This window comes from Opisthocomus hoazin, chromosome 18 (genome assembly GCF_030867145.1).
Source record: "Opisthocomus hoazin isolate bOpiHoa1 chromosome 18, bOpiHoa1.hap1, whole genome shotgun sequence".
In the NCBI taxonomy this organism is placed as follows: domain Eukaryota; kingdom Metazoa; phylum Chordata; class Aves; order Opisthocomiformes; family Opisthocomidae; genus Opisthocomus; species Opisthocomus hoazin.
The window spans coordinates 10850924-10877260 of record NC_134431.1 but is presented as its reverse complement, the minus strand read 5'-3'; the positions used below and the strand labels follow the sequence as shown (position 1 = coordinate 10877260).

The 26337-nt window shown below is 38.4% G+C and overlaps 1 protein-coding gene across 10 annotated transcripts in view; it reads left to right on the top strand.

The window, feature by feature from the left end:
* RIPOR3 (RIPOR family member 3) overlaps nt 1-26337 on the top strand; it is a 67247-nt gene that overhangs the window by 14142 nt on the left and 26768 nt on the right. For 9 of the 10 annotated variants that reach the window (XM_075438684.1, XM_075438683.1, XM_075438682.1 and 6 more), the window contains 2 exons: nt 18950-19078; nt 23968-24114. In XM_075438684.1, the coding sequence (XP_075294799.1) occupies nt 18978-19078; nt 23968-24114 (248 nt within the window). In that variant the 5' untranslated portion in view covers nt 18950-18977. Of the gene's footprint in view, nt 1-4907; nt 4926-18949; nt 19079-23967; nt 24115-26337 lie in introns of those variants that run through there. The other variant, XM_075438690.1, reaches the window with a different exon arrangement.

Here is a 26337-nt window from a genome sequence, read left to right as displayed (position 1 = left end):
CTTATTTATGAAATACCAGTTTTTATCCACTTTTTCCAACTTTTCCATTTCTGTTGCCAGTTTATTCTCCCTGAGCACAGATTGCTTTAAACCAGTATGTCTTCAAACACAGAATGCCTGAAAACCATAATTTTTATTCAATTCAGCTTTTTAGGGAAAAAAAATGGTTTTCAACCAATCAATGCGTTTAATCATTAGTAATTTAGAGGAACAGAACACCAAGACAATCTTGTTTTCTTTGTCACTAATACAGAAAAGTACACTGTAAGTGTAGTTAGCAAACTGATTTATATGTAACTGATCTAGAGTTGAATTTAGCTGTTTCAAATTAAATAATAAAATTTGTTTCATGGGGAACTTAAAACACAATTATTATTGGAAAAGTAACTGTGTCAGTGATATTTTGTTATTCATCAGATATGTTCTTTCCATTAATTCATCCCTGATCTGCTTGATGGAGTAGCAAAAATCCACTGCCATTATTTTTTTAACTCTTGCTATTCCAGGCTGAGTGAAGTGAATGCAGTAGCCCTTGAAAATTGCTCTAGCTCTTGTATCATGAATTAAGATTGACGGTAGAGTTTATATCTTGAGATGTCAATCTCAGTTGCACTGTGAAATACCTACGATAACTTTCTTTGAATTATAGTTATATAGTATGACTTAAAGATTTCAGACTGACTTGTCAGGATTATCAGTGATTAAAAAAACTGTTCACTTGTTGATTTAGCAAACTAAATTGGGACTGCAAGCTTTTGTTCTTGTTTTTCTTTCCTTTCTCTACAACTAATTTGTTCAGACCACAAATTCTGAGAATACAGGCATGCTGAAGCTGGGATGTCCAAGACTTAGCTAAGCGTCAATAGGTTCCTATCATTTAAAGTAAGGCCAGTAAAATCTATTGGTCCTTAACAGCTTAGAGAGCCAAGGGCTGCATGTTTCGGTACGGGTAACTAATAATAGGGGCGTCTGAATTTAACAGACACTTCAGACATTTGGGCCTTATGTGCTCCTGACATATCTCATCTGTAAAATGGTGATAATACAGTAATGTTTACATAGTACTGGGGAGATGATTGACAAGAAATCAATATTAATCTTTCTCCGGTATGTAGGGGGAGTTATATCTATGATTAGGGAATGAACCTCGTTCCTCTTAGCTGAATACTTTCCTCACTTCTTGTAGTAGGAACAGTGGTAACGAAACTCTTGTCATTTGGTTTAAAAAAACCTGGCTTATAGAATGTGTGCTCACCACAAGAGTTTTCTCTAACTGCTGTAGAAACATATTTAAGCTTGTAATTTTAAGCTGTGCATAAATAGTGGTAGCTAATATTGTGTGTGCCTATGAAGGTGAAAAGGATTATCTGATTGCATGTATTTGCAGATCTCTCTCTGCTTCACGTTCCTGCAGACCAGAACAACAACATAACTTTCTTCTTTCAGGATAGTTAATGTTCTGGCCCAGAATTATAGCACCAGATGTGTTGCCACAGAAACAATTTAAAGGGAGAAGCAAATTGTCTTTCTAGCGGAAAATGTAAAAGCAGTATTCATGTTTTAGAACCTCTCATTGGTTTCTATGTGTGTTATATGTGTGCACAGCAGAGAATAAGGGAGAATTTTGCTTTTTTTTTTTGTTTCATACATCCGCTAATGTTTTAAAATTCTTTATATAGGGTTGAAAATTGAAAAATATTCTATTATGGGCATGGTTACATACCTCAGAGACATTTTTTATTAAATCCTGACTCATTTTTAGAAACTTTTTCCTTGAAAAGTGTGTAATGTGCTAGCTGATTTACTTCGCTCCACTTGCAACACGCTTTGGAAAACATTTCCGGTAATAGTTGTTTCTGTGAAAGTAAGGAAACATTTGACTATATAAAATGATCCCAGATTTTGATGCTGAGAATTAATAGTACATTATTACTTACTACAACTGACATGCCGATGAAAGGAGAAAATGTATATAGGAAATATTTTGATTTGATCTTGACTAGGAAGCTTTAAAGCAGCCAAAGCCCTTGATTTTGGCTAGCATTTCTTTTTCTCAGAATAGTTACCACAGGATACTCTATTCAACATATAATTTTCTCCACTATTACAAAAATATTTGTCTGAACAAAATGCAATGTGAATTACCTTAATATCCCCTTGTCACTTTTTTGACTGCAGAAGGGCATCTTTGTCCTACAGTTTTGCATATTGTCTGGGGTAGAATAATGAGAAAACATCCAGGAAGGCCACAGCTACAGCAGAACAGGTTGGTGCATGTAGTAATTGTGTCAGAAACTCTCAAGATATGAGTACATCTAGTATTTGCAAAAAGAGCTTTTTCTTGTAGAATTTATGCTGATTTTTGACCAAGTTAATTTAAATTTTTAAAATGCTAGTAGAGTTGCGTCTGCCCCAGGATTTCAATTTTCCCATAGACATATCGTAAAATGCGGCATCTGTAACTAACATTAGTGGGCATTTCTTGTATAAACTTGACCAAAAAATCTGGGAAAATTTTAAAAAAAGCCAAGATCCACACATGAAGAGACTTGTTTCCACAGTTCTTTGTCATTCATGCATTTGGAAGGTCTTCCTCCCTGCAAATTTTGAAATACTGCTGGCTGGGTAGCTGACGGAAACATAACTGCATTTATCCTATCAAAAGCCAAGGTGAAGTTTGTGTCTCTTTGGAGCAATGGAAAAATTTTGCCATATGCATCTGTATGCCTAATGCTACCCTGTGATTTTGGAGAATACTGGACATACAATATTATGCCAAGAAGCCTTCTTTTATTGTTTGTTTGTTTACTGTTTTCCCTCTATGAAATTTACTTTTTTATATCTTTTTTCATATAGACATACTTTTAAATGCCCCGCAGTTTGGAAATGTAGATTTTATTCATATTGATTCTTTGTTACTATTTTTTTATAAAAATTTGGGATCTTTGCTTTTCCAGTGATAAAAATTGTTTATAACAGAAGTATTAGAATATATCCAGGTATTATAGATTTAGGAATGGTTACTTATGCTTATGAAAATGGTTTGACCTTATTTTAAGTGTCCTACAAGAGCAATCTTTTGAAATCTATCAGTTTTGGAATTAGATTGCATACCATGCCACATGTTTGAGTTTTGGCAGGTTCACAGGCATGTACATCACCAAACAAGATCTGTAGTAAAGATAAGAAATTCATTTCTCTCTTGCATTCTTTATTCAGGCAGAACTCCAATTCTGGGTGTGGAAGGAATGCAGAGCTGGGCCTAGAGCTTGTGTCTGCACAGGTTAGCAATGAACTTTCAGTGTAAAATTTGGATCTGAATCTGCATCCATATTTCACCAGAAGACCACAGATACTTGAATCCAGGTTTCTGGTTTGGGTGCTCTTTAGGGCCGAATCAGTCCTTAGGTTTGCAAGCTGATCCAAACGTCCCCTGAATTAGTTCATATCCCTTTTGTCTGATCGCATGAGAAGATAGGTTAGTCTTTCTTTAGGTGGTAGAGCTTTCCCAGACAGACATTGTAAACTAGAAATATAGGTACTTATAATTTTCTTAAAAACATCCTTTGGGCCTGAAATTTCTTGTGCTTGGTTTCAGTCCAATACTGAATAAGACTGGAAAGTCTGAATAATGTCAGTTCAGCTGCATTTGAGTTATTCAAGTGCATTTTAAAAATATGTACTTTGCACTTAATTTTTTCCATAATTCTCTGCACTTACATAACCTCTGTTTTATTATTTAAATTGCCACAGACTTGAAGAGGTAAAAATCATTCTCCAGTACTGGGACTCAACAGATAAATAAACAGGGAGGCAATTCAAAGACAGCAGTGTGCTTTAAATTCTTAGTGTTTACTGCTTTAGGGTTATCATGAATAGCTTTGTATTTCTACTAGTGCAGACAAAATAGAATGTAAATAACCTTCAGTTTATCTATGCGCTGAATATCTGCTATTTTTACATTATGTAATTGAAATTTTACAAAAAGAGTTTACAAGGTTTCTCCGGATTATAAGGAAGGATTTTGTTTTACAAGATCTGTAAAATTAAAATAGTAGGCCCAGAGTTTTCAAAAAAGATTTGACAGACAGAGGTATTCCAAGTGCATATGCAGCTGTTTGAGCAATTATTACAGTAGAGTGTACATACTGGGTAACTGTACATGAAAATGTGGCTAATACTTGATCTATGCAGAAAGTTCACAGGCTTTTCTAAAGTTTTGGAGGTAACTGTTTTTTACAATGGAAGGTAAAACCAAAGTGCAGTTAAAATGGGTGGATCACGCCTAAAAATGCATTGGTTTAATTCCATCAGTAACATCACAGCTTCAGCATCACTGTATATTTATTGTATAGATATATATAACTGCACATTACTGTGCGCATTTTTTTCATGCTTTTAGTACGACAGTGTATGCCCAGACTTTATGAAAATCTGTCACTAGGCTTTTGTTATTCATTGTCTGAAATGGAAGCCCACACAGTGATCTTGAAGGTAGTGCCACCTTTGAAGAGAGTCCTGCATGCAGAAAGCTGACGGGAAGTACTACTTTAATTAACCACAACTCCCACTGAAACAGTAGAGCTATCCTTTGTGTAACTCTGCTGAAGTCATTGGATGTTGTTCCTAATTCCTCTGAGGCTGAGTTGTGCCCCTCCCTTTTTCTGAAGTGTTCACATGCCAATGTGTTGTGCAACCAACATAATTTGTTAACAAATAAAGAAGAATTTAAATAACTTTAGAAAATCAGTGCAGGCATCCCAGCTGCTTGCAAACAAACATCAGAAGTCCAAAACAAGTACGTAGCAGTGTGAAGTGTCTCAAAACTGCTTGAACATTGGTTCTTCAAGAGCGAAAGCACAAGTCTAAGGATTATGTGCTTCATAGGGGAAGGCTTTGAATGAGAACATACACTGCATCTTCTGGTAAGATCTCCAGTCCAGACGTAATTTGTGTGTCTGCCCAGCCTAGCTTGTTTTCTCCAGAGCTGTAGTAATATATGATGAATCTTTGCCCTGTATGTGTATGAATTTGGCTGCTTTTAGTTTAATTTAAAGCAATAAGCAAGTATATTTTGGTGTGTAATTGTCAGATTATCTTTACAGTACGGTAAAACTGTAGCTTATTGTAAAATATCTCTTGCGTAAGCCAAGTCATATGGAGCAAAACACCATTTTTCTATTATAACATCGAATGCACTGTGTGCCATTGCTGCTGTAACTGTGTCAGGATCTGGATTTAATTCTGGATCTGGATTAGTATATTGTTGGAATCAGTTGTCAACGTGTATATTTTGTATCTGAACGGCCATTTCTGAATTTTGAAGATCACCCAAGAGTGATTTTCTGCCAGTAAGTTCTCTGGGCTGTGCATTCTCGCTGATGATTCTGCAGAGGATCACAAATGTGAGTTCGTAAGATCAATGATCCATGCACTGATGGTTGGAGGGTCCTACTGCAAGTGTGGGAAAATTGCCAGGGGACATACAACATCACAGGGACATACTGTTCCATCTTCTGTCTCTCCAGCCAGGCATGGTTCCTCATTAATGGGAAGGCGTATCACTTCTGTGCGTACAGCACCTTTCAGCATTCTGGACACTGCTGCCATTATCTCAGGCTCATCTGGCAAGATGTGTGATGATATGTCTTTCACAAATCATGCCTGTCTGATGCCAAAAAAGCAGATGAGAGCACACATACTGCCTTTGATATCTCTGAAGTCATCACAATACCGTGATATTTAGCTGTTTTGCCTATGTGTTGTCCTGAAATTTAAAGTTCTTTTCTGGTAATCATCTCATCCGTCACCAGGATTCCTTAAATTATCAATCAAGCAACAACTGTGTGAATATGGACTACGCATTTGGCCATCCATTTTTGTGTTAGCTCTCTCTGCAGCTCTAATAACTATAACTTAATGCAAACCTGACTGTCATTTCCTTACATACCACATTCTGAAGGTGACTGTTGTTTGTCCTCATTCTGTTAGGACAGTAGGAGCCAATGAACTAAGGATCAGTGAGTACAATGAACTGATTGATACCTTGAGTCTTTTGCTCGTTTCTTGGGTAAAAGCCCTTCACATACTTGAGTCAGTGTGCGTGTTAGCATTACAATTCACTCCTTCCACGCTGAAGTGGAAGTAAGAGAACTTTCTTGCAGGGGGCCCAGTTTTGTGAAGTGGCACGATCCCATTCAGCAAGAGTGGTCTCAATTATAACTGGCTCATAGGTAAGTAATAGACTCTGGGTAACATAGACTTCAATCAGTTTACATCACAAAAGGAAGTCTTGTTTTATGAGGCATGAAGGACTTACCCACAGATTTTTTTGTAAACTGAGAATTGCAGTTGGTCTACACTTGCCATGTAGTCACACTAAGCTTTGTTCTGTGCTTTAATGTAGTACTGCTATAATTTTGTCTCAGTTGATGGGGGTTTTTTAATGATATAGCCATATGATATTAAAAGCTTTGCAGCTATATTGTTATGACAGAGTTGTATGCTAATACAATTTATTCTTTTTCCCTGATGCTTTACAGCAGTACATCTGTCCCTGCAAAGCCCTTGTGGTATCTAAAGACACAGAAGTAATAAGCCCCCCTATACAAAGTAATAAGCCCCTCTCTATAGCTGTTAAATCCCTGTCTATACTACAGATTCCTGCCCTCAGCTAAATTGGGTAAGGATTGTGAAAAATGGTTTCTTTTTTCAACATGGCTGAATTAGCAAAAGATGCAAGTGTGGAAGCAGTTACAGTGCACAGTAAACTTGTGCATGTGTTAGTACTAGTTGTTTTAAGTTTGAGGGATAGTTTTAACTATGTTGATAGAAAGCACAGGCTTGCCAAGTTGCTCCATTCTTTCTAGAAGCACTTTTGTAGTAAATAATACCAATATTCTGATAGCAGTGAGGTGCTGGTAGTATAGATACACAGAAGGTGTTCACATTGCAGGATTTTTTTACACTATCTGCTGGCTACTAATACCTTTCAAAACTATACTAGATGTATTAAACCAACAAAGCTTTCTTGTGTAACTGTATAGATCCATGTTACAAAGTTTCTGGCATAGCTGTGAGTGCTAAGAGGAATGCCAAAAAATGAAATCTGTGAAGATTTAGCTATGCTGGCAAAATAGTCACATAGAATACTCCTTTTGTCAGGATTGCCTGTGCCTTTTGGGGAGAGAGGTAGAAACAAACTGGCAGGAGACCTCAGTTATCTCTTCTGTTGGAGGTTTGTTGTTGTTCTTACGCGTAGATGCTGAGTAAACCAGTCCAAGGTCTAAGAAAAACTCCTTGTGATGCTGAAAAATATCAAACACTAAGCAGATGTGACTGCTAGTTGCAGTAAAAGCTGAGTCCTCAGGGAACAAACACTTGGGTTCACAGTCTTTGAAGAAGTTTGAAACAGCTGAATGATTTTTTTTGTGCACAAAACTGAAGCGCATTTTCATGAGTGACTCTTGCCGTGTTTGTTGATGATATTCATAACATTTCAAGGGACCTTAAAATCAGACTAGCTTTTGGCCTAAGTGTAGAAGTGGTTTGATCTCAAGTGATTCTGCTACTGCACAACTTCTGCTTAGCACTTCCAGTTAAGTCTGCCTTTTTATTCCAGCAAGTAGCCCTCTTGTGCTTGGGCTGGGTGATGTAGAAGAGCCTGACATTTCCAGGAATTTATTATCTCTGGCAGAAGTCTTGTTAATGTCCGTTATTGATAAGTGGGAAAGTAAACATGTGGCTGATTAGGGAGTGCACTTTCCATGGCTTACCACTAGTCTGATTTCATGTCACAGCACACAGTGGTCCTCCAAAGACAAATTCTTCTACCACTAACTAATTTTAAAAATTATTTTTACTGTATGATTTGGTTATAACTTACCTACTTTTTGCTCCTTGCCAATGTAGAAATATTTTTTTCGTGTTTACAAATTTCAGTCGCATTAAAGACACCATTTTCTAGTCTTGCTAAAAATACTTCTGATGTAAGAAATGTGTGGCAGCTGTATTAACCTTTAATGACTTTCAAAAGGGAGTTTTCACATGCCCAAACAGATTCTTTCTATTTGCTGACTGTGAAATACTTGGATTAAACAGCAGTAACAAAAACACAGGGCTGAAGAAAGGAAGTTTGTAAAGGCCAAGACAGACCTGCAATCAGTTATTCTGATGGAAGACATCACCACTCTCCTTTAGAGATGTGTTGTCAGAACTGTTTGTGTGAACTCTCCCTACTCAGCTTCCAGGAAAATAACTGCTTTAGAAAAATACACTTTAAACAGTAGTCTTTGCTAAGCTGTCTTTTCTACGCTGAAATAGGTTTAAGGGGCACTCCATGGAGTAACGATGATTGTAGATTTTGTGGTCTTTCCTGGGCAAATTATGTTGAGAAGTCAGTACACAAGTTTGACTCTTGTGATTTTATAGTTTCCAAAAGAATATTGTGGTGATTCTGTTTAGGCTTGAAAAAATCCAAAGCTGTCTTCTAGGCAGAACCAGACTGACAAAACGTGAATATCTGGTTTAAAAGTAAATGTAGTCCGGCTTAGACTGCATTTTGCTTAACTGCTCGCTTCACAATATGTACCCTAATACGCATTAGTCTTTCAGCTGTTTCCAAAGCCATCTACGTTTGAATGTTTAATATTTAAGAACCAATTAGTTCTATTTTGTTTTGTTTGGATAGTTTGCAATTAAGCATTCTTTCAAGTGGGCTTTATTTAGCTAATTCCGTCACAAAAATAAGCTCTAAGGGAATGAAGAGAAGTTCAAGCTAGCCAATGTTTATTTTTGTTATTAATAATTTATGTTATGGTAGTCCCCAGGGGAACTAGGGCCTCACTAAACCCAGTTTCCGCTGCATGTGATGACTGTGTCTCACAAAGCCTTATACAGCAGAAAATTCTTTTTTGCTGCTGTCGCTTAGTGCAGGGAACCCGCACTATACTGCAAGGGAGCATACTGATGAAGAGCATATAAAGACAAATCAAGAATAATTTTTTTAAAGACACTTAAGCTAGGAACCAGAGGGAAAACCTGATGCATCTATTCTATAGAAAGTCAATCACTCATGCATTTTTCCAGTGTAAGTGCCAAATCGTGACTACAAAGGTCTTGTACATCCTCTCTCTGAAGTTATGGCAATGCTCCCAGTGACTTTGATGGCAGCAAGATAGAGCAGAGAAGCGATGGTCCTAAAAACCTTATCTGTTTCTGAACTAGGAGCAGAAGACACTTTATATTTTAAGAACACACTGATGGGCAAAGTTAGTTTAAAAATTTTCATGTCTAGTCAGATTTCTGTCAGAAGTTACGGATTTCACAGCATCTGATCCTAAATAGTTGGCCTACTTTATGTTTTACAGAAGTCTTGAAAGAAGTGATTTAGAGTCCTTTCACACCTGCTAAATGCAAAGGAGACACAGAGCCAAATCCTGGAATTCTGTAAATAGATTGATTTGAATAGAGTTACGGCAGTTATATAAACTGAGGATCTGGGCTGCTCTCTGTGGGATACTTGGTGAGTTAGGTGGATAGAACTGACCCTGGGTTGGACAGGGCTGCGAAGTGGAAGTGCCTGGAAGGTAGCATAGCAATGCAAGTTTTCATCATCAGTGGATTTACCATCCTTCTCCCCTCCCCTTATGTGGAAGCACTAGTCTTTTCTGTTCTCTTTCCGTAATTCCACCTTCAAAATCTAGACAGAAGTTTTCCTGACCTATCTGTTCCGTATTCCTGTCCTCATTAGTTCAGTTTAAAGGGGATAAAACATCTGTTTCCAAGTACAGCTGTGTGGTTAGTATGTAGGTCTTTTTTTTTTTTCCCCACAAAAAAATCACTAAATCTGGCCATTTAAGACACAGATTTTATAGGAGTGAGAGTTGGGCTGTGCAAAGTTCACCTCATTAAAAATAAACCCAAGCCAAATAAAAGCAGAGAATAACAGTGTAAAAAATGTGGCCCATGAATGTCAGAGCATATGTATTAGGAATTGGTAAGAAATGAAGGGGAAAGTACAGATATCTCCACATATATTCAAAGGTTCTTGCATTTTTTTTCCACAAGTAAAGTTTACATGCTTGTGGAGTGTCTACAGAAAGGGAACATTCGTACAGAACACAGTGTTAAGATTGCTATGACAGCTACCCTAATTTGGTGGAAAATATAATGAGTTCAAGCCTGTGTTGGAGTATACTGGGTAAATTCAGCCTAGATAAAATGTTCAAACACACCAAATATTTTTTTGATGCTTCAGCTGTTAGCTGGCCAGTGGGAGACATTCTAAATTGTCTTGATTTTGATATCTCTTTCTAAAAACTACACGCTTTTTCGTTATCTCAAGATAGGTACTGAGATTCACTAATCAGTAGTGGAAATACTGACTTGGAAAAAACTAAGTCTATGTCTACTAAACATTAAAGAAAATGCTTTGCCTTAAAACATAAACCTTTTCTCTCTCCTGTTTCCCTTTTAGATGACATTTTGTATACTTTTCCTTTTTTTCCAGTGTTCTTTGGTACACTGATCAGAACTTAGCAAGTTCATTATTTCTGTGGCATGAGATTGTCTTGTTTTTTTGTCAATTCTGTTAATTCTCATTTATGGGAATAAAACATGGTTGCCATAGGAAGTTGACTTAATGGTTTAGTTCTTAATAAAGGGACAATTTTCTTCATCAGACAGCTAAATGACAGAAGGTTTCTCCCACTTCAGAAGCGTGCCCCAGGACACATACCAGTATATTGTGATTCACAGACTTCGGTTTTTGAAGATATCAAAATACATCCCTCATACTGTGAACATCACATTTCCTTGTTACTGGAAGTTTGTCATCTGTTTTGGTTGATATATCCGTCTCAATGTAATAATCAAAACATACATCTATCCATCATGGCGGTTTCTATTGAAGCTTAGACTTGGGACTTTCCACAATCCTAAGGCTGAGATAAAGGACCTTCCTTGTTTCATAATTGACCTGGAAATAAGCTTTTAGGAGGCTCCTGCTTTAGCTGATGGATGGAGACATGATCACACCTGGTAAGTCTATCTGTAACATACGTTCAGGCATAGACTGGGGAAAACAAGGAGAATGAGCTATGTATTACAAAACAATGTTCCTTGGGGTTCCTAATTAAGAAGGAGGAACTCTCAAGGACAGAATTGGTAGGATTCAGAGTTGCTGCTAGGCAAATTTTCCTTTGTCAGAAATGGAAGAGCCTGTTCATCACTTGTAAATTGCTCTCCCTCAGCGCCATCTGCTTCTTCTCTTGTTAGGAATTTGTTTTTAAGTATTCATTATAATGTAGCTAACTGCAGACTCAAATTCTGCCAAAGCTGAAAAAGCTGTAAGTCAGGCTAGCGTGTGGAGCCTGCCACATTCCTGAATCTCTGATTCAGGCTTGCAAGTTTGTCATCAAGTTTGAAATTGAAACCAGAGGAGCTAGCAGCAAGCCCAGGGCTCATAAATCAGCTGATAATGGGTGAATTGTTCTGTGCCTTCCCCTGAAGAGGAAGGCAAAACTCAACGCAGAAGTACTCCCAGGAACTAGAAGAGCTGTGATCTAGGCAAGTGTGGAGAAACTACCTGTGGCTACATGAATGTGCCATGTACTGGCAAAGGAAATAAACAGCAATTTTGGTTATATGCAATCACTGATTCTTTTCTTATTACAATATTACCAAAAAGTTACAGTGGGATTTACAGCCAACCTTGATTCCGAGTAACAAATTTCCATGCAAGAAATAGGCACAGTACCTCAGTGTGTGATCTGTGACAAGGTCTCCTTTGTGCTTCATTTGTTTGATATCTGCTGCCGCTAGAGGGAGGTACAAAATAGACCACAAAATTACATCTTGAAAAATAGTTTCCAGGTCATTAACTAAGTATGGGCCAACATTTGCTGCTGGGATTCTACTGGAAATCTGGAATAAATGACTGATTAATTTCATCTGGATGTGCACCAGTGTCACTGAGAATAGAACTTGGATCTGTATGCTTAGATGAAAACTAATTAGAAATACAGTAACATTTTGAATCACAGGCTTGAAAAACAGGTCATCCTGGACTTGAAAGTTGAGTCCTGTGTTCAGAGAACTACGCTAGAAATGGTTGCATCAGAGACACCAGCTCCGGCATAGGAGTAGCTGTCTGAGGGGACTGTTTATGGTATTTAAATTTATTGCTGCATAGGAAACCTGGACTCCCGAACTTCATTTCCAGAAGCTGGCATAAAGCTGTAGAAGGGCCTAATGACTAAAGCAATAACTTGGATCAGAGCCATTTATCTGATTTTCTTTTTATGGCTTGAATATGGCTAGGAGGAAAGTATGTCAGATATGTTGTATTTAAATATATATTTCAGAATTGAATCTGCCTAGATAAAATTTTCAAAAGTACAAAAATGAGTTACACACTGAAGCCCCATCTTTCTAAATAATATGAGCTGAATGCAATACTTATTAAAAAGCAGTTGAACTAACTCCTAAGACCCTAAATTACATTTGAGAATGGGTTTATATTCCTAAATCGTTTGAGATCTTGAAAATACAAGTGGACAGATTTAAGTTTGGTGCAAAGTAAAAGGCCCATCTAATCATTGGAGTTAAACAGGTTTAGGCTAAGAAATTCTGTGGAACACGTGCAGGTTTGTAGAGAAGCAAAATCTTCTACTTGCAGCAAAGTTGCTATATAATTGCTCATATTGCTCAGTTTTAAAACAGCAGAAATATCTGGTGAATATGAGTGGAAGAATGATTGATCATGACTCTGTACAGCTCTATCCAGTGGACTTCAGAGCAGTGTAGCTGAACATACCTCTTTGATAGGAGATGGTTTCCTGCGTGGATTGCATTTTCCTGCAAAGAAGGCTGGACAGGTTCAGCTATCTACATTGTTTTATTCCCATTACAGCAACCAGAGCAGAGAAAAAGGTGAGCAGGGGTGGGATGGGAGAGCAAGAAAAGTGCAAGGGAGAAGCAAAATTTACCTCGTAGTACCTCAGAGAAAAATGATAAAAGTACTAAGGGGAAAATTTTCAAAAGCTCATCACAGGCAGTTATTTGTCTCCATTACCTCAAGATTTTGCAAATCTGTTTTACCATATAAAGCCAAAATATCAAACATATATTTTCCATATCTGCAATTGCAGTGGCTCTTCCTCTCTCTGTGGGGTGGACTAGTTGCAGGTTATATGTGCTGATGCGAGAGACAAGTTCTAGAGAGATGATATCCACAAGTCAGAATTCCTGTGTTACGGTGAATTGCATCTAACCTTCTCAGATTCTGCTGTGAATTCTTGTGAGGTGAATTCTTTCCACAGAAAGGATGTATCTGAAGAAAGGATCCCTGTTTGAGTGTAATGCTGTGTTAAAACAGCTATATTGAGATGTAGCATCAAGGGCACTTTCTGTCTCCCTAATTCAAATGACTTTTAATCTCTAGAAAAATAACCAGAGAAATTTTTCTTAGTTCTGCCATTAACAGTATAAATAGAATATTTGTCTAACAATTGAACAAAAATGCCTAAAAGCTAAGGGGTTTTAATAATAAATTTGGAATGTTTATCTAGCAGAGTAGACATTGCTACTGAGGTCAATGGTTTTTCTAAAGAATGCTAAAGAGCAAAGATTAAATATAGTGTGTATTTTCCCAGTGGACTCAACACTGTGCTGTACTCAAGATGGTCACTTCATTCTCTGTTCAGTCAGGCTCCATTACATCTACCTTTAGACTAATTAGGTCTGAGTCATGATGTTATCACATCTTAGGAGTTTCATTAATTTTAATGGTCTGGATTCTTTAGAAGTCCAACACCACAAAGTAAGTGCCAAGGTCTAGAAATTTCCAGCCTATTCCGGGGTACATCGAAATCACAAAAAGCTTCAGTCCAAGCCCAGATCAGCCCTAAGAGCTTGTTTAAAAATTTTCACAGTATTGTCATATGTTGTGGCAGTCTGATTTTTTTTTTCTTTATCAGTATCATGAAAGACTCAAATGCCATTGTCTGCCGCAAGTGTTTTGAAATGGATACCACCCATCATAAGCATTCAGAAGTGTTAGTTAATTCCATTGTTCCTAAGTTTTGAAATAAATGAGAGGAAGAAAAAGAATTGTGATTAAATCAATGTGATGGTAGACAAATGTAGCCCAGTTTCCAAAATCAGTTGTAAATTTGACTTAAGCTAGAAATTTTCTGGTATAGTTATGTTATGATTGTCTTTTCACCTATTAAGCGTTTGCAATATGTATTTCTATCAGCTAAAATCCTAATACAGGTACAATTATAGCAGCAAAACAGTTATTAGGGTGGTGTTCATAATAAATTCAGGGGAGTGGAATGAGTAAACTTATCACCTGTGACTGAAGGATTTTTGAAACAGCATATAAGTAGTTGGAATCACAGATCATTTCTAAAGTGAGTCCAGAGACTCTCTCTAAAGTCCCTAGATGTTCATCTACTTAATCACTACTGGTTTTGGTTATGTACAGTGAAAATGGAGTTTCAGCAGAAATGGTGTAGAACCAATGCACATTAATGGCAAATTTGTTTGGCTGTCATGGAGCTGAAGTGAATTTTATAAAACCGTGTTCTAAAAAGACATAGATTCTAGCTGGCAACCCTACAATAAAATCTATGTACTATGCTATGCAGAAATCCACTTATTAAGAGGATTCTCCATATAGGCACAAATATAAGTCACATATTTTAGGTTCAAGGCTGCAGTCCCTCCAATAAGATGTTGAGTATATCTGATACTGAGAAAAGGATTATGTTGTGATAATACAAAATGAAATCAACTCTGTCTGGTTTCCACAGCTAGAAGATAGAATGACTCTATTGTCCTTCCAAGTAAAGCTAATGTCATATTTACAAATAAAATTTGTCATGATCACGTAATGCATCCAGAATTACAGACATGATCCTAAGACATTGAAGTGATTGACATTTGATAGTTTGTGTTCAGTCATTGTGTTTATTTTCTTTAGTGACTAATAATTTACTTGATTTCGAAGTGCCTTTTATTTTGTCAGGCAGCCGCTGCTTGCCGAGGCCGGTGAACAGCAGGTACTGACATACTGGTGAGGTGTGTAGCCACTTGTTGCCTAGGCTATTAACTCAATGTGTGTGTCCACAATTAGCTGAACAGAACTCTGGTACAGTTTTTGCAGACACACAGCTAGAAGTGAGTGTGTGTCTCTTAACCAACTGGTCATTCACAACTGGGACACTATAAATTTTAAGGAAAGATGAATACCTTACCCTAACAACAGTTCACCAAGTTCAAGTGAACCTCTTGGAGTTATGAAAAGAAAAAATGGCTACTAATTTAATGTACAAAACACAAGCAGAAATATTTTGCAAGAAGTCAGTGAGTCATATTTTCCTCATAAAATTGTTGAAACCATTGTGCCCAGAAACAATTAAAAATGTGACTAGGGCTGGAAAAGTTTAGCCATAAACATAAACAGACACCAGCTTTTTGTTTGTAGAGGATGAAGGTCATTTGGCTTGAGGAATATCCTAATACTAACAGAGACGAAGCAGAGCATGCAGTTTGAGCGTACTCACTGCTGCGTAGAATCACAAATGTTGGCCCTGAATGCCTGGATACCTGGGTAACACTGAAGGTTAAATGCTAATAGTCTTATTATGGCAAATCATTGAAATAGGGACAAAAAACCATCCTCCTTTAATCTGAAAAAAAAATACTGTTTTGATTTATATTAAAAATACATTTCTGAGACCTGAAGTCCCAATCTTACAAAATTGCATGTATTAAAATGTTTGAGTAGATTAGTGCCTGGCAGTTCGGAGGTCTGTTTAAGACTCACAAAATTTGTAACCCGTTTTCAAGACTCCTTGTTTTTTCCAGTAGTTCAGTGTTTCTATTGTCCCTGGCAATAGAGTCCTTCAGTCTGGGCTGATATTTCTGTGCTCTGCATATGCCAGCCCCTAGCTAGCTACCGTATTCACATTCTGTGCTTTTTCAAAAGGTTAAAAGGGCGGAAGTACCTCTGCTCCTCAGGGTACAATCCCTGTTTTTATGAGATTTGGAGACATTGGCCTACACAGCAGAGGTTACAGGTTGGAAGACAGATTTGAACTCGGCTTTGTCGGGGGTCCTTATCTGATTTATTTCTAGCCTAAAGGGAGAGTTGAATTTGAGATGTGTCCAGATGCTTTTTCTCAGGGGCAGTTATAACATAGCTCAGCACTTTTATGCAGACACTCTGGCTAGCAAAACCCTCTGTTTAAACAACTGCATATGTAAATCTTTCTTACAAGTAAAATGTTGTCTTGACATCCTACTTATGGTCTTCCCAGAAGTGTAGAACGAGCTGTAAGATTTCTAGGTCGCTACAAAAAATGTATATGCAGGTATGTACCAAGAGGTATTTGACTTAGTTGACATTATTTCGAAGTAAGAAAGATAACCCTTTTCGTGGTGCTTTCCTAACATTATTTAGATTATCTTCATTCTTATGAGAGAGAATTGTGAAAATGTGCTTGTGAATTTCCTTTGAACATAGCTATGCGTTACAGCAGAACATGACACGGTCAGTGGCCTTGAGGACAGCTTGGTGCAGTTAACAAAAACAAACGACCCGTGAGAATTTGTAAATACTTATGGCTATGCCTAAGTGAGGGCCAATTTATCTCTCATATCTACTAATTTGCAACAGTGTATCTTCTTGAAGTCCAGAATTGTATTTGATTTTAAAAACACATGTGGCAATAGAATCAAGTCTAGGCAATTTAAGCAATTTCTTTCTTTCACCAACTGAGTTTTGGGGGTCTGTACATTTCCAGTTTAATTCTTCACATCTAGAGTGCAGTGCCACAGATTTATACTTTGGGAGTCTTCCCATCATTTTCCACTTTCTGTTCCCTGTCAAGGGACTGCCTGTTTTTGTTTGTTTCATATCTGTATGCTTCAGAGGCTTTCAGTCTCATGCTATGCAGGCTTTAGGAGTCCTATAAAATTAGACAGGCTTTTCCTGCACTTTCTTCCTCCCTTTTACTCATGAACTAACTTTCCTAGGTTGGTGAGCTGAAGCATAGATCCTGGGAATCTGATTTAGCCTTGATGAGGGATGTGGTCAATAACCATGAGGCTGTTCCTTTATTTCTTCCTTTAACAGCTTGTTACGTAAGGACATTTTTCAGTGAGTCCCATATTTTTTTCAGTCTAATTATCCTTTTGATGGGGTGACTGTTCACAGACCTATAAGCATCTGAAAGCTAGAGGAAAGAGTGGAAAATATTTTGAAACTTCAGCTGTGATGTGATGCAAGTACAATCTGTGATTATGGGTGTCAAGGAGACATCCTTTCAAAGCATGAGAACATAAGTGTTGTACAGTTTGATTAAAAGGTGATTAAGATGCACCTAAATTTTTCCATGTAACGGATTTCTACTGATATTACTGAAGCTGTGGAGTCATGTGGACTTTGATGCACTGAGATACAAAATACCCAGCCATGCCCAACACCTCTTTTGACAAACCAGGTAGCTTGCAAAGCAGGTAGGTGTTTGGCTTGAATTTGTCATCTTGTTCTAAAATCTTTTGCCTGTTTTTCACAGATGTAGTCATGAGCTTGGCACAACCTGTAGAACAGGCAAAAAAATGGGAGTCTTAGACCTCAGCCCAGGGAAGTGACTGAGCGGCTTCTAATGAAATAATCAGGTCTCACTGTAGGATCTATGCTTGGGGAAATCCATGACAGCTTTTGTTACTGCTTTGGTAGATACTGGTACCTAAAGCATAGTCACAGTAATTCCCTGTACTTGTAGACTAGCCCAGAATTAGCAAAACACTCTCAAATCTCTCTCTTCTCGGGAAGTATATTTAACCATTCAGTGTGGAAGAGCATTGAGTTAGGTTGCTCTCCAAGTTAGTGGCAGAGCCAGGAGAAAAGTCTTATCCTGACATTTCTGGGCTTCTAGGCTGACTAATTGCAGCCATGCTGGTGGGATAATGTCAAGCATAAGGATTGAGTGCAGATGTTTCTTTCCAATATCTACTCTGATAGATTAAGAGCTCACTGTTCTTCAGAGCACATTCTGTAATGTAGGACAAACTTTTGCATGGAGCATCTCTGTGTAGAGCTTTTCATTGGAGTTTGTACTTCCCTCTACAAATAGATACTCAAGCTTTTTGTTTTACTCAGTTTCACTCAGTTGTGGTGTTTACATTACACCAGCTTGAGGAGGGAAGGAAGGGAATTTTTCTGTGTATTAACTGTCAGGGTGATTTTCTACAGCTGCTTTAAAGGATATGTCTGTTACTTATATTGTAACTTGGATTCTACAGACATATGGCAGAGAACACAATTCTCCAGAAAGCAAAAGAGTTTGACTGATGGAAAACAGAAGACGGCAATCCAAGAGAAATCCTGCTAGAGGAGGAGCATGAACCTGAAATTTACTGTTGAAACCAGACTTCTGCCTTGGGCTTATGTACCATTCTCAGCCAGTTCTACCATTGACTTCAGTGTGGTGCTGTACAAATGCAAGGAACTGCTTTTTGAACCTGACTAAGTCTGGAGCTTAAGTATTGTTCTGGCATCCATGCTGATTTGGAAATACACTGGTTGGCCTGAACTCCTTAAGCAGTGGGACAGTTACAGGGTTTTTGAAAGATCAGAAATGTAGAGAGCCTGTGAATTGAGGCTGTTCTGGCTTTTACGTAGTGAGTTTGTAAAATCAATCAGAAATTGAAGAGGACTTGAGAGATTTAATTTGAGACTATTCAGTCCCTTGTTAATTGTATTGTGGATGGCAACAGAGGAAACGTGTATAGCAGACAAGTCTTTTTTTCTATTTAATCTACTGTCTGTTTTTCTGACTTCCCACTTTCATGCAGCTCAGCATTTGCAGCAGCACAGATCTAATCCTGAACTGCCAAAAAGGCTTTGATTCATCTGTTTTTCTGTTTATTTCAGAACCCAATAGACTTAGTGATTGGCAGTCATGTCAGTGAAACTCACATTCGTCTCTCCTGGTGATGGAGGTGGTATCAGCAGGAGTTGTTCCTTCACTGGATTCAGCACTGTGCAAAGCAGAAAATTAGCGTAAGTAACACCAAAAAAAAAGCACCTGATTGTTTGGGCAACAGACATTAGGTACTGTGAATGTATTTTTTAAGGTAAGGCATCTGTGTGTAGAAGTTGTTCCTGAATTTTTATCTTGAAACTATTGAGTGTTGTCATGGTTCACTGATAAATAGCTATACTTCACACCGTACTGTCTTACTACTATAAAATCATAGAGTCATAGGTTGGAAAAGACCTCTAAGATCGTCAGGTCCAACCATCAACCCAACACCACCATGCCTACTTAACCATATCCTGAAGTGCCACATCAACAGGTTTTTTGAACACCTCCAGGGATGGGGACTCAACCACCTCCCTGGGCAGCCTGTTCCAATGCCTGACCACTCCTTCAGTAAAGAAATCTTTCCTAATATCTCATCTAAACCTCCCCTGACGCAACTTGAGGCCATTGCCTCTTGTCCTATCACTAGTTACCTGGGAGAAGAGAGCAACACCTGCCTCACTACACCCTCCTTTCAGGTAGTTACACACTGTGCTTCAGAGACGGCTGGGTTTCAGAGGTTATGTATCTATTAATAGTGTCCATTTCTTCTAGAAAAATGAAGGGCTGCGACCCTTCCTGCTAGCAGCCTGGTAATAACTGATGTTTTATGACCAAAACCTTCTGAATAGTTACGGTAATTAAAAATCTCATAGACTTTTAAAAAGACGGGGATGTTAATGGTGAATCCTGGCAAACTATATAATTGAACCCAATTCAAGTTCTCCTGAAATTATTTAAGCAGAGCAGCATTACACGACAGGAAGGGCTGCTTTCTGGCAATGCCACAAAGGAGAGGAAGGGAGGAATACAAACAGGCCAAGAAAGTGACTGTAAATTTGCTGCTGTCAGTAACAAGTCTATATTATAGTCAAGGTTGCAGTCCAATCATCCAGTCTTCAGTCGAGCTCTGTAATTGCTAAACCATCCTATGCTGTTCTTCCCTTGTTGCTTATCATAAATTGTTGTGTGGCATTGCTCTCTGTAACTGTGCAGCTTTTCCACTAGAAGTGCTCTTATTCTTTTTCTGAATTTAGTGATCCCTGTATAGCCTGTCTGAGTACTTTTAGAAGATATGATATACAAATGGAAAATGAATATAATCTTTGACTGCCAGCGTATGCTAGAATAATAACAAAGTGAATCATTAGCAGTATCATATAGAAGTGTTGGAAGGTATGCCTCTATCACAGAATCAGAGAATCATGGAATCACAGAATGGTAGGGGTTGGAAGGGACCTCTGTGGGTCATCTAGTCCACCCCCCCTGCTGAAGCAGGGTCACCTACAGCAGGTTGCACACGACCTCGTCCAGGCAGGTTTTGAATATCTCCAGAGAAGGAGACTCCACAACCTCCCTGGGCAGCCTGTTCCAGTGCTCCGTCACCCTCAGAGTGAAGAATTTCTTCCTCATGTTCAGCTGGAACTTCCTCTGCTTCAGTTTGTGCCCGTTGCCCCTTGTCCTGTCGCTGGGCACCACTGAAAAGAGTCTGGCCCCATCCTCCTGACACCCACCCTTAAGATATTTATAAGTATATATTAGGTCCCCTCTCAGCCTTGTCTTCTTCAGGCTGAACAAACCCAGCTCCCTCAGCCTCTCCTCATAGGAGAGATGCTCCAGTCCCCTCCTCATCCTCGTAGCCCTCTGCTGGACTCTCTCCAGTAGCTCCTCATCTTTCTTGAACTGGGGAGCCCAGAACTGGACACAGTACTCCAGATGAGGCCTCACTAGGGCAATGTAGAGGGGAAGGAGAACAAAAAAAAATATTAATCTAAAATTATTGTACTCAAAAAAATCCTACTGTGTATCAGTAAAATACCTGACTCATGTCATGAAATACTTTTTCAAAGAACCAAGTGACTGAATTAATATTTTAGTTAAAAACATCATGATAAAGTATGAGCAAAAATGAAATTCCAGCATGACTGTGATGTAATCAAGAAGTCTTCACGTTTGAATAAATTAATTTGTTGCAGAAGCTGAAAAATAATACTATACCTAGCAAAGATCAGACATCTAAAATCACACTAAATCCTAAGATCGTGAGAAGAACACTGGCAATAAATCATATAAAGAGACTTGGGCTCAAGTACACAGTGGGAGTTCTAGCAGGAACAGGATCTACCAGGAGAAGTGTTGAACAGCTGTTTCTCCAACAAAGACTGAGTCCCGCAGGGTGAGAATGCTCCAAACAGAGTTCATATATCCCTGAAGATTATTCTGTTACTTCTATCTGCAAAGGTTTTCTAACCAAATGCCTCTCTTTATGCATTTTTTATGATGTTACTTTTCATTAATGAAGTGTTTAGACAGACAGTTTCATTCAGGAATCAATGCAACAAGGAAAATCTATGTATTGGATACTCAGTCACAGCCCAGTGAACACCCGAGGGCCTTCTCCAGCATGGTGAAGAAATTTTTTAATCACCCTTTCCTAACTTATCTCTCGCTCGGGCACTGTTGCAAAACACAGCAGGAGATTGTAGGGTCTCTGTGCAAGGTCTTTCCGAAGGATGACACACAAATCAGGTCCACATGGAGGTTCTTAAGCAGATGCTAAATATAGTTTTGCATTTCTTTAGCAACTTCCTTTTGAGGCTCACAGTCAGACACACTACTTCATTTTTCCTCACAATGGTCTCCGGAAGTAGATATTGTTACTGTTTTCTATAAAGCGGGAAATCCGATGCTTAAATTATTAAGTTCACAAGGGAAAGCAGCATCGTAACATCTAGCTTTTAGCTACTGTCCCTAAAGGCTCGTGTCAGCCACTTAACTTTTCTATGAAATGTATGAAAATGGGATTCTTAACATCAGTGCACTGAGTACATATGGGCTACATCAGCCAGTAGGAGATATGGAGGAAAATGGTGAGTTTTAAATCTCAACCTATCCATATGCAGTGCTTAGATACTATAAGTGAAGGGAAATGATTTCCTGAATTTAGGGTTTGCAGTCCAAAACTCTGAAAGTAAATATCAAAGTCCTTTCCTTTCCAAAAAAAAACCCAACAAAAACCCAGCAGTAATTTGGGCTTTTTAATTTCAAAAGATAGAATAATCTTATATCTTCCGTATGATATCTTGCTAATTAGAGTACTCATCTAAAGCGTGGAGCTGGATGCTGTTTCCTTCTTTGCATGCAAGAATTTTAAGTGATGATCCTTCTAGGAGACTCTTTCAGCTGCTGTTCTGGGCTAGACTGTCCCTTCTAATGTTGTTCCTGTTGAAACCCTCTCGCTTTGCATGGAATACTCAAAGCTTTATTATCTTACGAAAGAAAACAATGTTAAAGTAAGTTTCTAATTTAACAGTTATGTTCCTCATTATAGGTAACCTGAGCTCCAAGTAGTTTGGTTAATTAATATTTACATTAAGCCATCATAAAAAACTAAGATAGTCATTGGGGTGAAGAAATTAAATATCCAGTAATGTTTGGCAACACCTAATTTTTTCAGATTTTTTGCAGAGTATTTGCTAAAAAACTAGAGTTAAGTGGAAATTTAATACCAGGATAATTAAAGTAGTTACTAGAAGGTTTCTGTAATAGGACTGGGGACAGCTCTCAGGTGTGCTGGGCCTAGGATTTAATCACCAAGCTCAATAATCTCCTTAGGCTTTCAGTCACATGCCTAGAAGTTAAAACAGCCAGTAGCTAAGTGTTCAGCCTGTTGAAGTTCATCATTTCTCCAGGTGAGCTGAGTTTAGGAGACAGATTGTAGAGTAGGTGGAAAGCTTCTCTGAAAGCAGTTGCTTGGCTTGGTGGAATGGGAAACTGCTCTAGATGATGTTGTTTTAGAGAGTTGAATTACAGGGAGTATTAACAAAACTGTATAAAAATAACTAAGATTTAGAGGAGCGTATAGATAGAGGTAAGCCAGATGGGAATCTGATAATGCAAATAACTGTTTGCAGATTGCTTATTTTCTGATTTAAATGTTGAAGATACATATGCAACTAATGGCTTGGGGTGTTCTAACTCTTTAGGTTAGCACGAAAGATCCTGTGTGGGGGACTTCTGTTAGAAACAATATTTAATTCTGTTTTTGCAGTTACTTTTAAAAGTAAGTGAGGTGTTAGACACTGAAAAAACACCTTAATAATGATATCTTTTATGCAATCTGGGCTTGGTGGCTTGCTTTTTCTAAAGTGTGGTAGGGCTCTAAGCCATCATTTAAATGGATGGTGAATGCAGGCAAAGAAATAGCTATTTCTAAAGGCTTTTTGTATTAGTTTTATCACTTAGGCCTTGAGCAGATCAAAAGTTTGTTGCCTCATTTCCCTGAATTACAGGTGAGTCAGAATGGGAATGTCCTTGTCCTGTGGTGTGGCTTACTTGACTAGTTCTGTAGGTGACCCACCAACTGGTGTGAATGTGCACACAGAAACAGGGCCTCAGCTAGCTGCCATGCATGTCTGTTAAGCCAATTGCTAGCAGTATGAACATTAACTTGTTATTAACCTGTTATAAAAAGAGGTTTTCTCTTCTTGCTCAGTGTCTCCCCCACATTCGCAAAGAAGCGGGGACCTGCACAAATTTTCTTTATTTAGAAAGGATAAAAGAGAACCACTAGGCATCTCAGTCTGCATCAGGCTTGGAGGAGGAGATGTTTCTTATTTAAATTATTATTGTTGAAGTCACAAAAAACTTGATGCTTTTCTGCACCAGGTATTTAGGTCTGGGCCTCAACTTTCTGATGTTATCTGTGAAAGTATTCTCACTGTGTCTGAGAGCTTTGTTCTTTTGAGTAAAGATATATGGGATTTGGCGTATAACTTGCAGCCTGGAAGCTTTGTGGGTTAGGCATCTCTCTTCTCCCAGCTGATGGGGTTTGCATCTTTCCTATGTTTCTTTTCTCTTTCTACAGAAAATCTCTCAGCAGAAGTTCAGTGAGATCAAGAATGTCACTGAAATCCCCCAAGGCTTATAATTCCCTGCAGAAGGGGACAGTCATCTGGGATCCAAAACCACTGCAAGTGAAGAAAATTTTTGAAGCTTTGAAGAAAGGACTTAAGTAAGGACTGTTAAAATATTGTAATTTGCCTTACCTAGTCATGCTGATTAAGTCTGTGTATCACTGTTCTCTGTCTCCATCTGGCATCTCTAAACATATGTAGTAACTTTCCCAGACACTGGCTTGGGACCTTGTAGAACAAGCTTCATTCACTCTCAGACAGTCTGCTTGCACGCAAAGTGCTCTGATGTTTTTGTTTGTTCATAGTTTGTTACACTTCTGTAATAAGTCAGTGACTGGTAGAACTCTGTGGGGAGATTCTCCATCTCATGGGGAGCAACTGAACTCCCCTTGAGGAAGGGAGGCTTTTGGAGCATGCAGGGTGGCAGGCGAGAAGTCTGCAGATCAAGATGAGACTGGGATAGGGATGGGACAGCCAGACCAGGGGGGTGATTGGCAGAAAGTTTCTGGAAAGGGAGATGTGTGGAGTTTGCTTTGGCTCAAAAAGCTGACTTAAAACCGAGTCTGAAAGCAAGGGTGTGCCCTGCAAGGACACAGTGGGGAGGCTGGTTCATAAACCGTTTCTATTCTCTCTTATGCGGATTAGCAAACTATTAAAGTGAAGAGATATTCTAGTGGAGGGGTTTTCAGTTTTGTTTTGTTTTTTAAATAGAATTAAATTCTGGAGTTCCAAAGTTCTCTTTCATCTCTGGGTGGCTTCTTGTAGTGGAAAGGTCTAAGCAGATCCACCTGAAAACTTCAGCCCACTTCAGGTGGTGAAATGGAGCTGTAGTACAATTCTGGCTTCTGATGGCAATGTAAATAATATTATTTTGCTTTAAATGTAGCACTATTTCAGAGTCTTTATTATGTTTGGCTCCACAGTCGATGTTGCATCAGTATAGACTTGAGTGAAAAGGCTAAAGACCAATTTTGTGCATTGTCTCCACCTGGCAGATATGGGGTAAATGCAGCAGACATAATAGAGATCAAAGGATGGGCTAGCAATCTGGATTTAGGGTATTCTGGCTCTGAGGAAGCTTGTCAGTTACCTCATAGAAACACTGATATTATGCAATGCTGAAAAGGCAAACAAAATATGGATGAGCTTGCTCTCTTGTTATTGTAGACCAGAAAGGAAGTGGTGGTAAGTGCTGTTTGCCTCCATCAGTGACTGAAACTGACCAACCTGTAACTGAGTCCTCAAATCTTATTATATAAAAATACACATCGTAAATCATTACAGTTGATGTTGATGGGTCTTGTCTAATGTCATATAACTTCGTTTATACCCTGAAGCTACTACTGGAAGATAGAATACCTTTCCTTGGATTTGTAAACCCTCTAGCTCTTTCTACTGGCATCCTGCTAACAGTTGCTTCGTGTATGTTGCTGCTGTCCTCAGAATTTTGCTACTGTATTAATTCTGATCTTAGTTTATTTTCTTTGCAAAGAACATGAAGCACACTGCAATAATACATTGTAAACTCAGATGTGTCACATTTTAATTCTGTAAAAATACTTTAAAGTCTTAGCCCTAAAAATGTCAGTCAATGTCTTATTAGTGGATTTAGATTTAAAACACATAACAAAACCAAATGTTTTTGCAGAGTTCAGAATTTGTCAGAGCTTAGGGAGCCGAAACCATAAAGTGGATCAGAATTTGTTCCCAGTTCTGCAGGGAATGCCGTATGATCAGACTCCTGCCAAAACTGAGTAGCTAACTAATTGACTAAAGTAACCTACAGAAAACAACTGTATCAAATAGCAATGCAAAGTCCAAATTTTAAGTAGATGCAGACTAAGTCCACTTGCTGCTGGAGTGACTTGAATTTTTAGTACAGGACATGCTTTACGTGTCTGTTTCTTTATAGCTATAACAAATAACTCTTTATTCTGTTAATCATCTGGCTACCATTCCAGTAACTCTTTATTCTGTTAACCAGCTGGGTACTATTCCATCAAGCTGGCAATTCTAACATACTGAAGTCTAAAAGTGATGAAGCTTTTCTAAAAGGAAAGTGAACCCTTTTCTGCCAGCAACCTTGGCTACTTCAGCACTGAGCTGTTAATAGGCGACTGTAAAGAACAGACAGCTGAATGCTGGAGCCACTGTGTGTCTTGGGGGGACTGGTTTTGTGACAATAAGGAAAGGAAATACATCAAAGCAAATGTGAAGCTGTTATTTTGACTGCTGAGAAACTGTGTCTTATAATGTAGCAGTTACCAGGTGACTCTGGTTTCCCTTTAAGCATAAGAGGAAAAAGTTACCTAAGTCTGCTC